Genomic DNA, 21,550 nt, shown 5'->3' with positions numbered 1-21,550 from the left:
CTAACCGCCATTGCCGCCGAGTATCACATTCTGGCAGTAAGTACCGTAAAATCCATTGAGGCACCTGTGAAAAAAGGAAAGTTATAGTGATATCACATGATTATTAACCCTCTCTGAACGGGTGCCGACATTTGCATGACCATATTTGGAATCAGCATAAAAAATGAAAGATGAGTACAAACAAGTCCAGTATTAGTTCAGTGGCTAGTGAGATTATTCGCTGTCGTAGTGCATGTTACAATATGACCGTTGCCAGGTCAACTGGATCACGATTTCTTTGTTACGAACCACTGATCGAAATGATCACAACACAAAGTCTATGGCATATCAAAATTCGGAACAGGTGTATGAGCCCAGGCTTGGAGTAGTAACCAATGGTTACTAACGTGCACTACGACAGCGAATACTAGACGGTTGAGTGCATAGCATCATAAGAACTGCGTGAGATCTAGAAAAAAGTAAACGTCTGTGATTGGTTTTTGTCAAAACCTCAACTGTTGACTTCATCCAATCAGAAATTTTTTGATATCGAACGAAAGCTAACACTCTCCAAAAAAAGTAGGTAATGGTGAATCCAACGGACGAGGACACAAAACACATCAAGGATCAATAAATGATACAAGAGGATACCTTGAATAAGAACAACAGGAAAGAAAAAAGCAAGGTACACCAACTTGATGTGGGGAAACAAGTAAAATGCAGACTAGACAGTATGCAGGGGGACAAAAAACAGCAAATGTAGGCAGAAGAAGTAGGCAAAGTTCGATAGCCAAATTTTACCAGTTCAAGGCCCACAGAAGTAAGTGCTGAACCTGCAAAACAACAAGGATCAATGGTAATACAAAACTGCACTAGAACAAGTGATGAAAATCACTGTGCATATAAACAGACACGCTTAACCAAACATCCAGAGTAGGCACAAAACAGGCAAAGTTCGATGGCCAAAATTGCCAATTCAGAGCCCACAAAAGTGTCAGGAAAACAGTACACTGGAAGTGATGAAAATCACTGTGTACATAGCAGTCAAACACAGAACAGACAAAAAACAACCGACGTTTCGAGCAGATAAACTGCTCTTCTTCAGGACAGACAACAAAATATAAAGAAAAAAAAAAAAACTACATGCTGTAGTTTAAAAACAAATTCAAGTCAAAAATTGAAGGCAAGTTCAAGTTGAAATAAGTAGCAAAAAAGACAGCAAACTCAGAGCAAAATAAGTTGTGTCTTCTCTCATGTGTATTGACAAACCCCCAAAGACTGACACTTTCATGCGAAAGAAACTTGAGAAAGACTGGATCTCTAAACTTCAGACAACCCAACCACTTGGCTTAAATGTTAAAGATTAACATGCCAGTGTATCTTTAGGCCTATGGATCTTGTTAGCATTTATTACTGGACCTACATGTAGGCCTTTATGTTTGATGTGTCAATTCACATTTGGCTTTCTTATTGTAGGCCTCGTTGTTTGCTAATATTTTTCCAGCTTTTAGCAGTCCCTGTATCACTACCTATTTTGGCATATTTCATGTCAATTTGCAACGGTATTTCACTGTGCTTTGGTTTTAGTGATTTTTGGCTTTATCACTTTCATCCGCAGGCCTATATCTGTACATGCACTGAAATTAAATTTTATCATGCATGGACCACATGCTTTCTTACTTTCTCTGTTTTTCTACCTCCCCTTCTGTTCAGTATGCATATTACACTTTAATATGTGAGACCTTCATTGACTTGTGTTTTATCCAGCAATTTTGGCTTATTTTTCACTATACATGTATTGTGTAGGTCTATAAACATTATTTGTTCTTTATTTAATATGCATTACTTTTCTCATAATATTGCAGTTTGAGTGACATTAGTCCACTTATCCTATCTATTCATTCTCTACAACCTCTATTGATTGCGACCCCACTTGACATTCACTTCCTGTCAATTAGGACAATACCCTATTGTCCTGTGGTGGTGCTTATTTACATATAGTGTTTCCCAGTCTAACTTTGTAGTGAATTTGCTCTCAATGAGAGAAGACACAACTTATTTTGCTCTGAGTTTGCTGTCTTTTTTGCTACTTATTTCAACTTGAACTTGCCTTCAATTTTTGACTTGAATTTGTTTTTAAACTACAGCATGTAGTTTTTGTTGTTTGCTTTATATTTTGTTGTCTGTCCCTGAAGAAGAGCAGTTTATCTGCTCGAAACGTCGGTTGTTTTTTGTCTGTTCTGTGTTTGACTGCTATGTACACAGTGATTTTCATCACTTCCAGTGTACTGTTTTCCTGACACTTTTTGTGGGCTCTGGAATTGGCAATTTTGGCCATCGAACTTTGCCTGTTTTGTGCCTACTCTGGATGTTTGGTTAAGCGTGTCTGTTTATATGCACAGTGATTTTCATCACTTGTTCTAGTGCAGTTTTGTATTACCATTGATCCTTGTTGTTTTTGCAGGTTCAGCACTTACTTCTGTGGGCCTTGGAACTGGTAAAATTTGGCTATCGAACTTTGCCTACTTCTTCTGCCTACATTTGCTGTTTTTTGTCCCCCTGCATACTGTCTAGTCTGCATTTTACTTGTTTCCCCACATCAAGTTGGTGTACCTTGCTTTTTTCTTTCCTAACACTCTCCCCTAAAAACATTATTTTACACTAGGTCGACAGATAACGCAATTCAATGTTATCCAAGCACATTTTTTGACCAAAATGTAGGTTTTAAAAGTCAAAACCTCAAGTGTTCCTTAGCATATTTTTCGAATTTTATGTCATTAAATGAAAGAGTAAACTCAAGTTATATTGGCCATATACTAGCTTCATTAGAATGAGCAATGGCCAATTCTCTTTAAATTGCAAATCTTGTGCAATCTTGTTAAATCTGACTGATTTCGCCTGTTTTGTCATACGGTGTAAATTCAATGAACTATGACTTTGCTAAAGAGCGATTACAAAATACTGCATTGTATTGTATTGTATTGTATTGTATTGAATTGTATTGTATTGTATGCGCCGGTATCCACTCCTCAAAATATTGGACCTGCCAGTCGTCTTTCCCACGGTAGAGGATACTAGTTGTCAAAATAAAAATTCCTATCGTTTATTCTCTAAGAGAATACTGGAAGACAATATGGTAAAAGGCACAAAGCAAAATGTTCTGTCACACATTGTTAGCTTATTGCAAATTTCTATTATTTGGTGACTCGATTGCTTTTGCGCTATGTAGTTACTATTGTTATGTTTACCTTTATTACTGTAGATCATACTCGGGTGTGTAAACAGTATGAATATCTTACCAGTCCAGCCTTTAAAATCCTAATTATGTCTATTATTGTTTATTTATAAACTTACTCGCAGGCGTATGTGGCGCTAGTTGTTGGAACACAGCTACCTCCATTCTGACAAATTGTACCTGGGCAAAATCCTGAGAGAATATTTAATGAGAGAAAATTTCTTTGAACATCAGAATAATGATGGTGGTGATGATAATGATGATAATGATAATGATGATGATGATGATAATGGTGGTGATGATGATGATGATGATGATGATGATAATGATGATGATGATGATGATGATGATGATGATAAGTTGGGTGAATGAGGATGGCCATAATGAGTATAATAATCTTTTAACACGTTATAAACACGTTATAAACGCTCTTTGATTTGGTAAAAACGTAATAACATTTTATTGTCCAGTTATATAATGGTCACCACAAAACATGTTATATTAAAAAAAAACCTATAACATAACACTTAAAATATTTTCAAAATGTTATTGAAAAATATGTTTTGGCAAACATTTTTGAAATATTTTGTGTTATGTTTGATATAATGTTTTCCAGTAAGTTTTCCGAAATTTTTTTAAAATGGTGGTATACTCTTTATATACCATATATTATATAACCCGACATTTAAACGTTTTGTGTTTACTGGGGTGGTATCTTTGTTTATTTGTTAGTGTCGCTGTTTACTTTCATAAAGGGTTCGTGAGCCTACCATCAATAAAAACAGATTCGAGAATGAGCCTTATCGTCGAATCTCCGAGGAATTGACCAGGTCTGATGTTACTCATGAAGGCTTGACCGACCTCAGTGGGCCCTGTTGGAGATAGGTCATCAATAGATACGTTGTACTGTACACCTATACCGGTTCCTTCATCAGACAGACCGATCACATTGACACCGACAAACCCTGGGACATCTTGGAAGGTTGACGTCATTAGCTACGAGGAACAATGTGACATATTATACTACATGTATGTTACTGAAGAAGTATGGGTTTAAAAGAATAGACTATATTCTATTTGAAATACTCATTCTAGTTGTGAAAGATATAGGTAAAGCCATACAAAGGGAATAATTATGTGTTCCAAAATATTTAATCATAGTTCCATTTATGGAAGACTTTTCATAAATCTACCATACCGGAATAAGACAGATTTCAAATGGAATCGTCCAATGAGCATAATGTGAACACCCCGGGGGTGAACACACCCGGCCGTCTTGTGTGTTTCTTTGCATTCAGGGTGTAGCTCAAATAATGTTACAATTTTAAATAATTTGTTTGGACTAGAAGAAAATAAGGGACATTGAAAATATTTTTTGTTGGTAATGTGTGGCATAACTTCGGGCAAGTCATGAATTTTTCTAAAGTGGCAGTCAATTTACTGGGGTATGCTCAAATTCACCACACAATTCTATACAATGAGCCATAGACAATAATCCCAATCGCCATTGTAACTTTTTTGGGGGGACACTTCACTTTGACCTCTGACATATCGGGGAAATTGCTCTAATTTTTATTCTTTTATTTATTATTGTAATAATGTTATCATTAACAATATTCTAAGTAATTAATCTATATCATATTCATATTTTTTAAACAATGTTCTAATAAAACATTTTAAGTAATATTTTGTATGCCTAAAAACCCATTTTCTCGATAATTCAGAGGTCACTGTGGTGTCTGCACGTTTAGGGCCACAATGAGTTGGATAGAGGATAAATGAGAAAGCTCATGATCTTACAACCTTCCGATAGATAGCCTAGCACACCAAACTACATGACCACCCTCGAAGTGTAGGCTAATACTATAGCCTTCTACAGGGTGGACTAAGGATAACCACCATTTCCCTTCTCCTCTGTTCATCCGCCAATGGACTGCCGTTGACTTTGGAGGTCGTAACTCATCCGCCTTCACTACCGATGCTAACTACTGATGCTGGCTCGCTAGATCCACCGTTGGTATTCGCCATAACCCTGGCTAGGGAGGCTAAGGGGTACCCAGGGCACTGCCCCCACGTCTACGGAAAGGGGAGGGGTGTCTCACTGTCCCTCCACGGGCTGCCTTAAAAAGGGTCCCGTGCGAGCCCTAATGTTTTAAAATTTATTGTTACATGTTTTAATATACACGCTGTATAAGGTAAAAATACATAATATTGTATTAATAAAGTCTAACCTCATCTTCTATAAGGGCTTTCCAAAAAACGTATTCCGCTGATTCTGGATCATCTAGTGATGCACTATATTCAACAGGTTTACCGTCATGTTCAACAAACACGAATTGTCCCATTACATTTTTGACACCTATGACATAATTACATAAAAATTACAATTTCAATAAATTTAGTTTTTCATAAGATATTTAAATTATCTGTCAGACATTATTTTATGTGTTAATAAACCATCACTCGTGATATGTTTAGGGAAGCGCCCATGGCTAGAGTACGAAATTTTACATTCAAATTCATTAACATTCAAATTAACTATTTGAAACAAAAGATCATCGGAAAACTTACTTTTGCAAACGCCTTCAAGCAAGGCGTAACCGGGAATCCTACATCGACAACTGTAACTCCCAAATGTATTATCGCATTGGACGGACACGTCGGTGCACATAAACGAGCATTCGTCAATATCTAAACAAAAAAACAGACCAAGAACATGAAAGTAAGTATGACTCAAAGAATTTTGATCCATGAGAACATTTTAGAGGTGCTTTTCATAATGCGTGATTCAGTAGCAGCCAACTGTCATTCCTCATACGGTTAATATTTATACTAAGGAGTTTCCGGACAAATTGCCGTACATCTGCTCTCACTATAAACACGCTTATAGGCTAAAAAAATAATGCTATGTCTCAAAGCCCATGGCAGTTTAAAAAACGAATGCGGAATGCGTTTTTTCTAAAGATTTTTATTTTATTTTATTTTATTAAAGATTTTTTTCAACTTAATTTTGAGTTAACATGTAATTTCGAGTGTTCAAAAGTACACAGCATAAAACTGTAATTGATTTACACAATTGAAGTACAAATATCAGTTGCTCTATACCTAACAATACGAGTATCGAATCAAGTCAATTTCCTTCAAAATATGACTCAGAATTTTATGATTTTAACTGAAAAAGGAGGAAATAAAAAATGACATAGGATTATTTTTTAGCCTAAGTATATATATATATGACCATTGACAATTGGGGAAGTGTATCGAAGAATTCACAACAGGCACACTATAAACAGTAATATGTTAGATAGTTTTGTATATTTAACTAATTTGTTTTGATTGATTTTTATTTCACCAATATCACTGTAAGTCAGAGTTCCCGAATCGGAGTTCATTACCTTCTTCGCATAATTCTCCTGTGAATCCATCCGCGCAAATACATAATTTGCTTCCGGCACACACCCCGCCATTCTTACATTTTTTTTCGCATTCAACTAGAGGGATTGAAAGGCATAAAATAAATTAAAACGAAGATAAATATTGTCACAGAGAAGATACGAAAGGTGACGCCCAAAATGTTACACTTTAACCTAATTCCCGCGGGATGGCTTGGTTGAGGCGCCGTGGCTGAGGACGGTTAGGGTTAACTAACGTAGACAAAAATCGGTGCCATCGTGTTGTGCACTTGGGCAAAGGTACTTTACCCCACTTGCCTCTCTCTACCCAGGGGTGAAATGGGGAGCCGTTAGGAATATTGTCCATTGAGCGCCACCCAAAGGTATGAGCATGCTTTGGGCATTGTATGGGAGCTGACATATTCTAACAACAGCGGAATAAATGTAAAGCGCTTTGATACACGTAAAAGGCGATGTATAAATACCAACATTTATTTACAAGAGGCAATAATGAGGTAATTGAGAGGTAATAAATTACCAACAAGTTATTCCTTTGATGCCGAATATATTGCCGACAATCTATTCATAAAAGTAGTACCATTGTTTTGAACATGAAATTTTTAACCGACCCGACAGTATATTAAGGGTACAACTTGTAGGAATAAAGACCAAATGAACATATTCTTGTTTATGCCATAATATTGTATTTGTGCAGTTCTTTTAATTTGAGAAAATAAACTAAAAAGCGCTCTGTACTTTTCGTACTGATCATACTATAGATGATCTGATCAGACTATAATGTTCTGATCACACTATAGATTGGGATGACATGTCACGTCATTGGTATACAATCGTCTGTATTATGCCTATTGTTCCTTGCCGGAAATATGCGCGCGAATCATGTTGTGTTCAGGGCCCGTGCTTTCAAAACAACCGCCACGTCACAGTAAGACCATTGAACAGTGTAGTGGGCGCGTTCCGTTCTGCAAGCATGTCAGTAGACCAGTCTCGTTGCGCCTCATTAACATGTCAGGTACGTTATAGTTCGAATCCTTTGTTTGAAATCAATAGAAAATAGTTGCAAGTCATCACTGTGGGAGTTTCCAGCTTTAGCCCTACCGGGTCCGGTAGGGCTGAGGCCAAACTCATATAGTGAGGAATTGCAACTAATGGTGTTCCAATATACTGGGTGTCCCAGAAAAAAAATTACCGAGTGAATAGAATTGAACGTAAGTCAAGAAATAGACACCAAAATCAAACAATTGTAAATGTAGCGTATAGCCTATTTTATTGTGCATTACATACGAAAATTACATTTAATTCGGCTGACTGATTGCGAAGAAATTAACGGTTACATAATTCGCGCATCAATACGAGTACAGTTCATTCCAAGTTTGATCAACTGGCGCTTTTTTCATACTTGCTCACCGCTTCCTAAAGTTTGTGTATTTTATTAAATTTTTATGTAATTCATGCTTTCGCTGAAGATGCATAACAGATTGTCCGAGAAAATTTTGATTTCTGCAATTGGAAGCTTTCCAAGTTTAATTCTTTAGGTTGTTATACTTTAACTTTCCGAAGAATATTAAGGGAGGACAGTTTTTATGGTCTACTGAGCTCAGCAATGCTTTGCTGTCTTCGATAGCGCATTGTATCGGAGAGGTACCTGGCTTTTATCAAAGCCCAAACCCATTAAAGCCTGTAGCAAACTCTTTTAGGCTCCGCTCAATTGACAACTCTGCTCCGATACAATGCATTGACCAAAATATCGATCGAATCAATTTTACGAACATGCTTGAATTAACAACCCCTTGAAACCTAATTAAACCACTTTATGTAAACATAAACTTACACACATTATTTACTTTCTATTGACCGCATACACGACCGGGACATGCTTATTTAATGACCACTTGAGTAATTGATGAGTGGGTCGTTATGTACTTACTGAACACAAAGGAAATTGATTTTGGTTTTACCATCGACCATGTTTATAATCCGATAGATATCAGCAAACTTGTATACTGTTCGCTTGTTCCTATCGAACGCTCTAGCGTACATGCATTTTCGAAGACAGCAAATCATTGCTGAGCTAAGTAGACCTTAAAAACTGCCCTCCCTAAAGGCAAGAATGGCAATAATCAAGTGCCTTACGTGTGATTTTGATACCATGCAATATTAATGTTGAAGTTTTAAAAGATTTAAACTTTGCATTACAATTTCTTGGAAATATTCCAAAAGCATTAATTTGTGTGAGGCATTTTTTAAGCCAGCTGAACTTCTTTATGCAATAATTCTTTATGTAACATTTATATCAACATTAACAAAAAAAGATTTACAAGTACTGAGCATCATCTTACATGCAAGATTTCATTTTCAATATCGTGCAGGTTTTCAAATTTGAACAAAACCTAATTCAATGTTTTGCATAAACGAGGAGCACGTGTGGCCGAGTGGATAAGGCGCCCGACTCATAATTCATAGGTTGCGAGTTCGAGCCCCGCTCGTGCCAACGTGTTGTGTCCTTGGGCAAGGTACTTTATCCTAATTGCCTACGGGGATGGGATGGGCTTGGATGGTTGTATACTTATTTGTTTCAATGTTGCAATATTGGCGCTGATTAAGCTGCTGCCTGCAAAATTGCATTGGTGTCTGTTCAAATGTGTTTAATGTAAATTCTAGCAATTTGACCTGCGGGTCACCATTAGAGTTTGAAATAAAAACCTTCCAAACACATTGTTTAAAAAGAACGGAAAGGATTTCACCGAACAAAACATGAAGCCGCATTGTGCTGAATGATCTTTCTTTCAAACTTGGAATGAAGTGAATTGCGTTATATAATCGCTCATTTCTTCGCAATCAGTCAAACGATTCCCGTAAAATTAGCGTTTAAGATGCAGAAGAAGATGGGCTACACTCTGATTTTTAGAATTTTGGATTCTGATGTCTGTTTCTCGACTTACGTCCAAATTCATTCACCCGGTATTTTTTTTCTAGGACACCCTGTATAATGGCCCTGCAGGGCAAGAAAGCAAGGTGAATGCGTAAACTGAACTATCACTGCATTAATGCGCTTAATATTAGCACTCTAAGACTGTTGTACAATGCTTCATATTACCACTTTAGTAGAGAGATTGGGTTGTCTTACCATCACCTTGTTTAAATGTATTTTAACTCAATAATAACTCCCAATAACGTCATGTAAAATCAATCTGGAGAAGCAAAACATCTTTTGTTTCTATTTTCTCATAAAAAAAATGCCATTACTACTCTAAGACTGTTGTACAATACTTAATATTAACACAATGTGTATTACCAAAATTAAGTCTCTCTAACATAGAGAGACTGGATTGGTAATACACTTTGTATACACATTGTGTATACAATCCCTGACCCTTGTTTCCTGAGGCAATAGTTAGTAATCAAACTTACAATTGTCATCAATAATCGTTACATTGACGATATTCCGTTTGCACAATTCCTCTGGCACATTACTGATGATCCTAACTGAAAATACTTCCGGTAGCTCGTTTTCATCGTCATTAATAATAAAAATGCTCACGCATGCCTCGGTTTGATCTTCGTCAAAAGAAACCTCAGCAGATGATATTGATATATAGTCGCTAATGCCCTCACTAGATGTCGAAACTGCAGTGCCGTCTATAGTATATAGTGCTGAAAAATGCAATGTTTTGAAAATATTGCCTTTTAATCTTTTACTGGTTCTAATCTAATGAAAAAGGAAATATATGCTGGTAACTAACAAAGAAGATAATGTACTTTTACTTGGGAGGTAGAACACGTGTAATTGCTCTTACCAACAGAAGACTGCGAATGTAAATTCCCGGAGCGTACGATAGTTAGATCAATCTTAGTGGCGGATTCAGCTACAGAATAACTAGCTTCAGCAAAGCAATACATTACTGAAATATAACATAAGCATGTGGCATAATTTAATATCATATTGATTTGATTTTTTAAGAAAATAATCGTATTAATCAAAGAACAAATTGTGAAAAGTAAAGTACACAAAATTCCATCTGTTTATGAATTATATTTAAATTGGTAAACAAGAAGATGAATAAAATCTTCAGTGGGAAACGGGGTCCTATTTATTATAATTGAAGACCGAATTAAAAAGACTAGTTTGCGTATGATGTCCTGTCAACCAGACCAAAAATGTTGTACTGCGCTGGTCAGCAACCAATCACGTCGCGCCTTTGCCCTGACGTCAGACGCAAACTAGACTTTTTAATTTGGTCTTGAATTATAAAACGGCTCTTTTCATAGCCACCGTCTCTTTAGATATGGGTAATCTTCAAAATTGTATAGACTATGATATCATTCGGAAAGGGGCAGAGCTTTAAAAAGTTTGTCCTGAATGAGTCAGAGCTAATCCTGGCAAAAACTAAACCGTTGACACCCTCAATTTGTAAAATCGTGCAATATGAATACACACATTATAACTTGATTGTATTTATCCTAATTTGCCTGACCATGGCATCTATTTTTAACCAAAAAAACATTTTCATGTGAAAATGTACATTTACGCATTGGGAAATGTGCGATCAAGTTTAAACTATTGTATAAATTAGTCCAATAAAGAGCTCAGTGCTTGAAGAATGAGGGAAATAATGGCATAAATATTAAACGAATTCAAATACATATTAATATATTTTCTCATTTGTAGATTGACCATATAAGGCAGTTTAGTTGGGATACCAGGTTGCCTGAACACACCCAGGCATAACCAAAGAATCCGCTAGTTATCATGATTATGTCGAAAATTAAATTATACCATCGTTATCTTCGATTGTTACTTCAGCTACACTCGGTAATCCTATTATTGCCCCATCTTCATCTCGTAACACAAGATGGAATGATTCCTGGTGTTCAACCACGTTATCATCCTTTATACCCAACATGAAGGTAAACATTGACTCGGAAGGATCGTCACTAGCACCGAACACCACGTGTCTAATGATTGGTTCATAGTCTTTGTTGGCCTTAGCTGTTGCAGTTTCGCTGGTTGACACAACATCTAAAACAGAAACACAAAAGCAACATTTATTTTGAATCTTTGTCATTTTGACCAGCGAGGGTTTTCATTTACTCAATTTAAATTGACATTATATCATTGTAACCAAAGAAGAATCTTCCTCCTACTCGTTCCTGCTCCTAGTAGCAGTCAAGTTAGCTCAATCGATAAGGCGTTCGACTATGGTGCGAGAAGTTGCAAGTTCGAACTCTGGCGGTGCCTAGTACGCTCTCGTGGAAAAAAGCTTGAAATTCTCTTGGACAAGGAACTCACTGCTAATTGTCTCGTTGTAACCCGTATGAAACTCGGGGAGCTGATCCTGGTTGCGAGGATGTCTAGGGTGTGCGCTCTTGTAGCAGCAAAGTCCCTGAATTGTTGTTATTAATGGTCTGAATGTTAAATGGTAAATAGTAAAAGTCGTAACTCGCTCTCAGAACAAGTTACGCAAGCAAAGTTACAATTTGATCAATAAAATTCAGATTAATTTTTCACGCTCGTTTTCCATTAAACCACCACCACCGGAGACCGAAACCATGATATCCTTCACAGAGAAGAGTACCTATAATTCAAGACCGAATTAGAAAGACTAGTTTGCGTATGACGTCCTGTCAACTATGCTGTACTGTGCAGGTCAGGAACCAATCACGTCGCGCCTTTGCTCTGGCGTCAGACGCAAACTAGTCTTTTTAATTAATTCGGTCTTTGATAAAAGCAACCGCTCCACACTTTACATTAGGACAAAAAAAAAATATTGTTGTGTTGCCCTCAAGTGGAAATATCGTAAAGTCGGGTCGGGCGGTCGGATTTCTTTTTTTTTTTTTTTTTTTTTTTTAACCTTCAGATTTTGAAAAAATCCCCTCAAATATTAAATAATGCTTCTTCAATTAGGGGACATTTGTCAATTTTGACTTCTGGATACCTGTTAGACATCAATTAAAGACTAGTCTTTTAATATAATATTAATTTTAAGTGAAAAACATTGATTTTTTGAACAAATCTGTAAAAATCATCATTCCCAAAAAAAAAAAAAAAAAAAAATTGCGACCCTGATTTTTCAGGATTTAGGACCGGACGGTTGAGGGCAACACAACAATTTTTTTTTTTTTTGGCCTTACTGTAAGTATTCCTTACCTACGCTTACGACCCTGTTGGAGTAGCCCCGTCGGATGACACTTATATTTACTGTCGGAATACCTTCGACAACAGAATAGGATGTATCTCCGAATGCAATCTCAGCTGAAAGTCAAATAGAATTGAAAAAGTTATTTCCGCGGTACACCAAATCTGTGTAATTGAACATGTCAAGTGGCTGCAGCAACGGTCCTCTACAACTACAAAATTCACACCAGCTTGTGCTCACCGGATCTGAAAGCACTGCTACTAAAGCCATTTGTAGTCAGAAGACCTACAGGCGCCAGCTTGACCCTGCTTTGTCATGCTCTCACAGTAGGGTTGGGCGAATCTGAACTTTTTTTACAAAAGTGATTTAAAACGAGTTGTTTCTATGGCCAAATTTAGCGTAGAACACAAATCCGTCAAAATTTTTGACCTCCGATGACGTTTGACCCCCCTACTATTCAAAAATTTAAAATGGCTGCCAAAATAACATATTTTTGCTTGTTTGTGGCATATTTTAGTAGATACATAGCTTCAATGTGTCTTTTTATATGTTTTGGAGGTTAAGAAACACAAATTTGACACTTCTGAGATGATTATCTGTATCCTGCACAAGTTTAGTCGCCAAAAATTCAAAATGGCTGCCAAAATGACGTCATTTTGCTTGTAATAGCATATTTTAGTCCATACATGACTTCAAATAAGTCTTTTTTATATGTTTTTGGATCTGGGAGCACACCTTTGACACTTATAAGAAGAATTGGAGTACCCTGTATGAGTTATCAGTTGCCAGATATTCAAAATGGCTGCCAAAATGATGTCATTCTGCTTGCAATAGCACATTTTGACAGATACATGGCTACAAATATATATTTATCTATGTTTTGATGTAGGGGTACACAAATTAGACACTTTTAACATAATTAGCAGTAACATACACGAATTATGAGTTGCCAGAATAAAAATACCATCCAATTTTGTTGAAGAAAACTGCTGAAATCTACTTCTCTAAGGAGTAGAAATATAAACAGGGTTAGTTCACATGTGCTTAATATGGTATGTCATTGCATTTGTAATTTCTACTGTGACAACCTGCATTTTGTATTTTACAATAGGATATTTTTCAACAAAGTATCAATATATGCTGACAAGTTTGGTTCTGGATACACATCATTTTGAATGGATTGTCTCAGTTCTTCACCACTTTCTACAATGCGAACATCAAATTTAGCCAATTCTGCTTCATATTCTAGATTTAACACTTTTGTCGACATAGCTGTCTCTGTCATCTATTCCCAGGATATCCATCAATGGGAAAATGAAAGCACCAATCAGCTGAGAATATTTTTCAATGCAGGAACCAATTTCTGTACGTGGACACCATCTGCCAAGTCTATGATGGACACTGCCGATGACACTAGAATTCCTTCGCAATCTCAGCAATCCTACCAAATCTATTTGATATGAAACCTTTAAAGCGATGCCTTGTGTCTCCATCCATGACGTTTATTCATTATAGAGGGATATGGAGTGAGCTGCATGACTTGGAGATAGTAGCTTCGAATAAGGGCCAATGTTATGGACACTAGATCCACGTGAGGTGAACACTTTCTCTACGGCAGTCATGTTTAGCAGCTTCTGAACACCAATTTTCTGTTCAATGTTTCGGAGACTTTATCAGCTGCATGATCTGCGCATTGTGGTGGGTCCACGTCGATCAGTTCAAACCCGTCAGACATTCACACCACTTATTAGCCATGCTGATGTACGCCAAAAATGGAAATGGGCAAGAAGAAGTTCTGACAGTGTTTCAGATGCAATTACCCGCAGACGGTTAAATATCAAAGCGACTAACACTCGTGAAGAAAACAGAATTGAAAATAAGGAAACTTGCTAGAACCATGAAACTTCTAGATGCATGTACTGTGATACATGATTCTATCAATATCCTTGCACACTTAACTGAAAAACAACAACTTGGCAAAATCAGGGTTACAGTAGCCCCAGATATTCATCAAATGCGACCAATGAAAGTCGACAGTAGATTCAAATGGTGAAATTTTCGTGTGAAGAACTGTGACAATCCATTCAAAATGCAAAGAAACCAGAATCAAACTTGTCAGTAGATATTGGTGCTTTAGAGAAAATATCCTAGTGTAATACAAAATGTAGGTTACTCTCAGTTACTACAGCTGTAGAAATTACAAATGCAATGAAATGCCATGTAAACACATGTAATTTCCTGCTTATATTTCTACTCCTTAAGAAGTAGATTTCAGCTGTTCTCTTCAACAAAATTGGGATGATATTCAGTGCTGGCAACTTATTATTCGTATATGTTACTGCTAATTACCTTAAAAGTGTCTAATTTGTGTTCCCCTACATCAAAACATAGATAAAGACATATTTGTACCCATGTATCTGTCAATATATGCTATTACATGCAAAATGATGTCATTTTGGCGGCCATTTTTAATATCTGGCAACTGATATCTCATACAGGGTACTCCAAATCTTCTTATAAGTGTAAAAGTTGTGCTCCCAAATCCAAAAACATATAAAAAGACTTATTTGAAGCCATGTATCTATTAAAATATGCTATTACAAGCAAAATTACGTCATTTTGGCGGCCATTTTGATTTTTTGGCAACTAAACTTGTACAGGGTACAGATAATCATCTCAGAAGAGTTAAATTTGTGTTCTTCAACCCCCAAAACATATAAAAAGACACATTGAAGCTATGTATCTACTAAAATATGCTATTACAAGCAAAATGACGTCATTTTGGCGGCCATTTTGATTTTTTGGCGACTTAACTTATACAGGGTACAGATAATCATCTCAGAAGAGTCAAATTTGTGGTCCTCAACCCCCAAAACATATAAAAAAACACATTGAAGCTATGTATCTACTAAAATATGCAACAAACAAGCAAAAATATGCTATTTTGGCAGCCATTTTGAATTTTTGAATAGTAGGGGGGTCAAACGTCATCGGAGGTCAAAAATTTTGGCGGATATGTGTTCTACGGCAAATTTGGCCATAGAAACAACTCGTTTCAAAAAAAATATGGTGATTCGCCCAACCCTACTCACAGCACCAATTTCTAGAACCATATCTACTGCCAGGACCTTCATTCACACTGCTGTGCAACACCCTACAAGAGTGCATAAGCATCTTATGTCACGTGTCTGATGCTTTACTGTACCCCTTCACTCTAGTTGTTCCTAAGCTGCTGTGAAACACCAACTGGTTGACCCATGTGGTTGTCTTTTATAGTGCCTAGGTGCCTATAAGTTCTTGCCCTGTGTCATTCCTCAAGGGCTATTATTTACTCTACCATTTTATGAAAAAAAAACAAATCTAGACGGGATAATATACCGCATCCCTTTGTTCAAAAAATGACAGCTACGACTCAGGACTATAATGGTAAAAAACTATCACATGGAGAGGCTGGTGGTAAAAGTGATAAATGGCAATCAACCAATGAACTGTCTAGAATTTATGTATGAGTGATATAATAAAGTATAGCTTACTGTCACAATCTTCAATCACAATCGAAGTACACTGCATCAAACCAAGAAGCCCCAGACTTCCTCGAGACGGATTATCTAAGCATAATTCAAATCTCTCTTCTCCTTCAATGCGCTGATCTAGTGGACTAGCTGATATGGTAATGTTTTCCCGTGAAACCCCAGCAACAAACAGTACTTGTTGACTGTGAATCGGTATATAGTCATAGTCTCTGATTGCTGTCGCGTCTGCTGTGCGCAAATCTAAAATTCAGATGAAAACATTTTAAATTAAAATGAAATGACATGTAACAAGAAATAAACGGTTCAGATATGAGTTTGAGCAACGCCACCATGTAATGTGCAATTCACCCGCTACTGACTTGAAAATATTCCGCTATAATGCGTTAGCTCCAGTAAGTTTCTTTCTTACTTTTGGTGAGGTTCAAGTATTTTACAGGTTCAGTGGCTCATCAGGGTCAGTTGTTTGTTTTCGACAAAAAAGAAAACATTTCCTGGTGTGAATCATTTCGGCCCTGTGTTACCGTGAAAATTGCGCATAAAGCGCAAAACATATTTCAATTGCGCACTATTTGTACCCAAAATATGGGTAACATTTTGTATTTACCAAGCAAATGTTCAATTCTATACTATGGGGGTGGGTTAGGGGTGACATTTTCTTTTGGGCTGGCTTTTAGAGGGTTGGTGGGGTTGAGCTAATAAATCAACTCATTTGTTTTTGTGCAACCCCCTTACCCCAAGCAAATACCACAGTAATTAGCTCTGGAGCTTATTTAACATACCGTCAGAAAATGAGCAGAAAAAAAATGGTGTGGCTCATGCAAGATTTAATTCTTAATAATAAAAATATCCTAATCCACAAAATTCTTCTTAAATACCATTAATTCTCTATATTGCACACAATTGTTTATGCAAAACTAAGCAATATCAATCATAATTTTCTCATACATGAAACACTCACAGCGAAAAGACATCATTAACAATAAAGGTTGTGCATATACGGTATCATACCGTAAGTATGGCCGCGGACAACTCAAATGCAATCAACAAAGCATGATTGCAATCTATATACCACGACAGTTCGTCTCACACACATAACAAATGCACTACGATCAAATAGGTTGATGACAACATTTGATTGGATGGACTGCCCTGCGCCATGATTAAGGTGAATAACACCGGTTCAAATCCTTTGTTTGGAGCCAATTCAATACAATACAATACAATACAATACAATACAATACATAGAGCATTTGCGCCATTTCCATAAGGCTCAGAGCGCTTACAAATTAAAATACCTTAATACTACAACTTAAAACTACATTTTGAAGGTGCATCTTAAAAATAATACAAATTACAATATCAATAAGAACATGTTATGGGAACAAATAAGTTTTAAGCGCTTTTTTGAATGCATTTGTTGATGAAGATTGTCTAATATAGACAGGTAGCTTATTCCACTCTTTTGATGCAAAAACTGTAAAAGTTCTATCACCAGCTAAGACTCTAGTCATGGGATAGTCAAGACGAAGATAATCATCACAAGATCGGAGTTGTCTCTTAGGAACATACAATGATAAGCAATTTGACAAATATGTTGGTCCTTGGTTATGAAGACATTTATATACAAGCAAAAGTAATTTGAAATAAATAATTGCACGCACAACCTCTATAAAAGGTAGACGATTGAATCCCCAAATGATCAAAATTCAAACATATGATGACCTGAGACTTTTCTTATATTAAACCACTGCAGCTTAAAAACCTCAAAGCACGCCCTCCTTTGGGGGGGCTGATGGAAACACACATGTAGGGTGGAAAATCGATATCCAGCTGAAGAATGCAGGGGAACTTTTCATCAAAACTGTTAAATAATGGTAGAAACGTATAATCGCTGCATATTACTCTGAAATTTGCACATTATGTGGCTTGGTATTTGTCAGTAATTTTTAAGCACCTTTTTAATATGCCATTCTTTTAGTCCCTTCTTTTTTTTTCAAGCTCTGCCCAGCTCTAATCAGTGGTAAAACGTGTTCTAAAATGTACCTTTTAAATATCACCCCGAGGTTTAAACGTTTTCTGACAACCTTTTCTGTCCTTTTTCGAATGTTTTCGAAAATGTTTCGTGTTTGCTGGAAAGGGTGTCGCCTTATGCCCGAGGATAACAATGTTATAATTTACTTACCAACCGAGTCGTCCTGGGATAAGACACCCACGCGTAGCACAGTAACTTCAACCGAAGAGCCTTCTTTTAAAACATACACAGGTTTTGCAAATCCGAAATCTATAATAATTGAATTTTTTTACAAAAATTAAAACATCATCTACCTAATTTTGGGGCATTGTTTTGTCTGTTTATGGCCAATCTATTAAATGTTTGATATGTTTCTCAAATACTTCAAACGTATCAAAATACAAAAGTAATTTTCTGCGCTTTGAATATTAAGTTCGGACAAAATGAGTAATTTTCTGACCTAGGAAGTTGGAAACATGACATATGATATTTACAAGTTTATGATATCAATAACAAATTTAAGCAAACTCATTATACATTTCATCTCTTTCATCTCCTGATGATACAAAGTTAATCTAATACTTTCTAAACATAAGGAATTGACAATTTACCTGTACTTTGGATGTTGCATGTCGCACCAGTAAATCCAAAGGGGCATAAGCACTGACCACCAGCTATACACACGCCATTGTTATCACAGGCAGGCTCACAAACTGAAAGTAACCAGAAACAAGGGAACGAAATAGTTCATCACGTCCGTCCAAAGATTCATTCCCAAGAGTTTAGTGTAGCACTAAATATAGTGCCTCAGTCAGAAATCTTTCACAAGTTGTACCCCACCCCACCCCACCCCCCTAAAAAGCCACAACTACGAAAATAGTCAGGGGCTGATTTCACTTTCACTTCCAGATTTCATATTCATATTCATGAATGACTATTCTTCAACTCGTGCAATGTGTTTTCATATGTCGTGCAATATATTCGTGTACGTATGATGGTCCTGAGAAACCAGATGGACAGACGCAGGTATTTCCAGACACGCACATACCACCATTTTTACAGGAGGGATGCACTCTGCAATACAAATACACGTAGATTTGTAAGAATTTGCGGAGTTATGTTGAGATGAAGATAAGGGTAGTATAACAGTGACTATATTGACCGTACACAAACATATTATACGCACCATATTATATAAAAGGATTCGAAACATGAGATGAAGATGGAGGTAGATAATAATTGTTAGGCATATCACTTCACAAATAAGCGCAGCAGAAACACGTTATTTAATGTTTCTACATGAATGAGGTTTATTAAAGCATCAAAGATTAAAAAAACGGAATTGAAGTCGATCAATTGTGATGTAGTGTCAATTTTAAGATGCTCATAAATGGAATAAAAACCTGCCACAAATGGCTATAATGACAAAATTGGCACATTTCGAGATTTTGAAGGTTTATTTGGACGCTTGCTTGAAATTTAAATATCACAGGTTAAATCCCTATCTTTCCTGACTTCGTTAAAGAAAACATTGAATAATTATAATAAATTAACCAAATTTTATTATTATAGCAATTTCGGCCAATCTGCAGACAAATTAAAGCTAAAAAAATGACTAAGTTCAGCTAATTAATATGCAAAATTGATGCCAATAGAAAACCGTACATGATATCAGGGTGCGGTTTTTTTTGCACACATGTGAATAGAAAGTTCTTTCAATTAATAACAAAAAACACACAAAAAGTAATTAATTATGCAAATTAGCTAATTACCGCTAATTATGTATTCATGATATTATGATGTAAATTAGGCATGAGTAATTTTGGTTTTTTTATCCAAAATTTAATTAAAGTCTATTCATTAATCATCAATTTGTCAAGTATGAACCTGTTATGATGTTGAATAACGAAACTGCAGTTAATTACTTAAATATAATACAAAAAATACAAAGTTTGACATTTTGATGGTGTCTGGAATAGAATTTTCATTTTTTCTGTAAACATGGTATGTGTCACCATTGCTCAAAGCCAAATCCGAAAAGTAAAAATAAAAATTCATTTGCAATGATACTTTAAATTAATATAACATTTTGTTATCTGAATTACCAAGGGAGGACAAATGGTAAAAGGAACCGCCATTCCACTGTGCCGCGTATACAAAATAGTGTGGTCTTGGACACACACACTGGGTTAGAGCTATTATGGTTTGGAAAACTACTCCCTACAAGATTTCTTTGATAATGTTATGTTTCAATTAGTTTTCCTCAAGTGTGGGATAAATGAAACAATTGGGATAAATGAAACATATGAAGAAATTAATTTTTCGACATGGGTGTTTTCTAAAATTGGTCAACTTTGAAGCGCGCGCTTTTCAATTCACTGTTATGCTTGCATGCACAGTGTGGCAGAATTATTGTGCAGCCTCTGTGACATCCCTGATAATATTGTATTGACCAGCTTCCAGAAACAATTTACGCAGAAACCGAAACTACGTCGTCGTCGACGTGTACACCATGTTTGATACGTTCCAATGGCGCCCGAAATGATTTTACAATCTTATGTAAACTTATATTATACACCAAAATGACCATTAATATTGTAAAATGACTCATCACGTGATCCAAAATAATAGAAACCGTCTTTGTTTACGTGTTTTTCTCTTATCAAATTTCTATTGAAAAGGGAAGGACGGTTAAAACAACATTAATTTAGTTTGCTTTTTTACACCTCATTGATTCCCCCTAGTTTTGACTTTAGTCATGTAAACAATTTTCATAAATAAATAATAAATTGATGTCGCTCAATTCACCTGGATCTGGCATATTGCACGATGGGCCTGAGAAACCAGATGGACAGACGCAGATGTGTCTCCAGTCACACAACCACCACCGTTTTCACAGGAGGGGATACACTCTGCAAGACAAATACATACAGATTTGTAAGAATTTGGGGCATTATTAATATAAATAAAAGAAAGAAGACATTGATATTTTTCAATTCACCTGGATCTGGAATATTGCACGATGGGCCTGAGAAACCAGAAGGACAGACGCAGATGTCTCCAGTCACACAACCACCACCGTTTTCACAGGAGGGAGTGCATGCTGTAAAGCAAATAAATGTGAGTTCATGAGGATTCGGGACATGATCTAGAGATTGAAATGAGAGTAGGATAATATTGACCATTTCCGTATTACCCAAACACTACGTCATCGACACTTCTCGAACGTGCGCATTAACAAA

General features: G+C 36.4%; 1 protein-coding gene across 1 annotated transcript; it reads right to left on the bottom strand.

Moving 5' to 3' along the window:
- Nucleotides 1–21,129, bottom strand: LOC140139104 (uncharacterized). Its single transcript, XM_072160886.1, has 14 exons — nt 21,117–21,129; nt 18,920–19,021; nt 18,480–18,578; nt 16,298–16,537; nt 12,776–12,880; nt 11,405–11,647; nt 10,425–10,529; nt 10,039–10,281; nt 6,610–6,705; nt 5,786–5,905; nt 5,446–5,573; nt 3,985–4,210; nt 3,334–3,406; nt 1–64 (listed from the first exon to the last, which is right to left on the bottom strand). Exons 1-14 carry the CDS (start codon nt 21,127–21,129, stop codon nt 1–3), a joined length of 1,857 nt encoding a protein of 618 aa, XP_072016987.1.
- Between the last annotated feature and the right edge of the window lie 421 nt (nt 21,130–21,550).

Source organism: Amphiura filiformis, chromosome 18, assembly GCF_039555335.1.
Source record: "Amphiura filiformis chromosome 18, Afil_fr2py, whole genome shotgun sequence".
NCBI classification, from domain to species: Eukaryota; Metazoa; Echinodermata; class Ophiuroidea; order Amphilepidida; family Amphiuridae; genus Amphiura; species Amphiura filiformis.
Note: the sequence above shows the minus strand (reverse complement) of the source record. Positions and strands in the feature narration are given on the sequence as shown.

What these genes read in the sequence shown, in the direction of transcription:
- LOC140139104 (XM_072160886.1), bottom strand. An exon ending in TGTGATTGAAGATTGTGACA is followed by an intron (nt 12,881 to 16,297) that starts GTAAGCTATACT and finishes TTTGACTTTCAG; the next exon opens with CTGAGATTGCATTCGGAGAT. An exon ending in AAGCCCTTATAGAAGATGAG is followed by an intron (nt 4,211 to 5,445) that starts GTTAGACTTTAT and finishes TGTTCCTCGTAG; the next exon opens with CTAATGACGTCAACCTTCCA.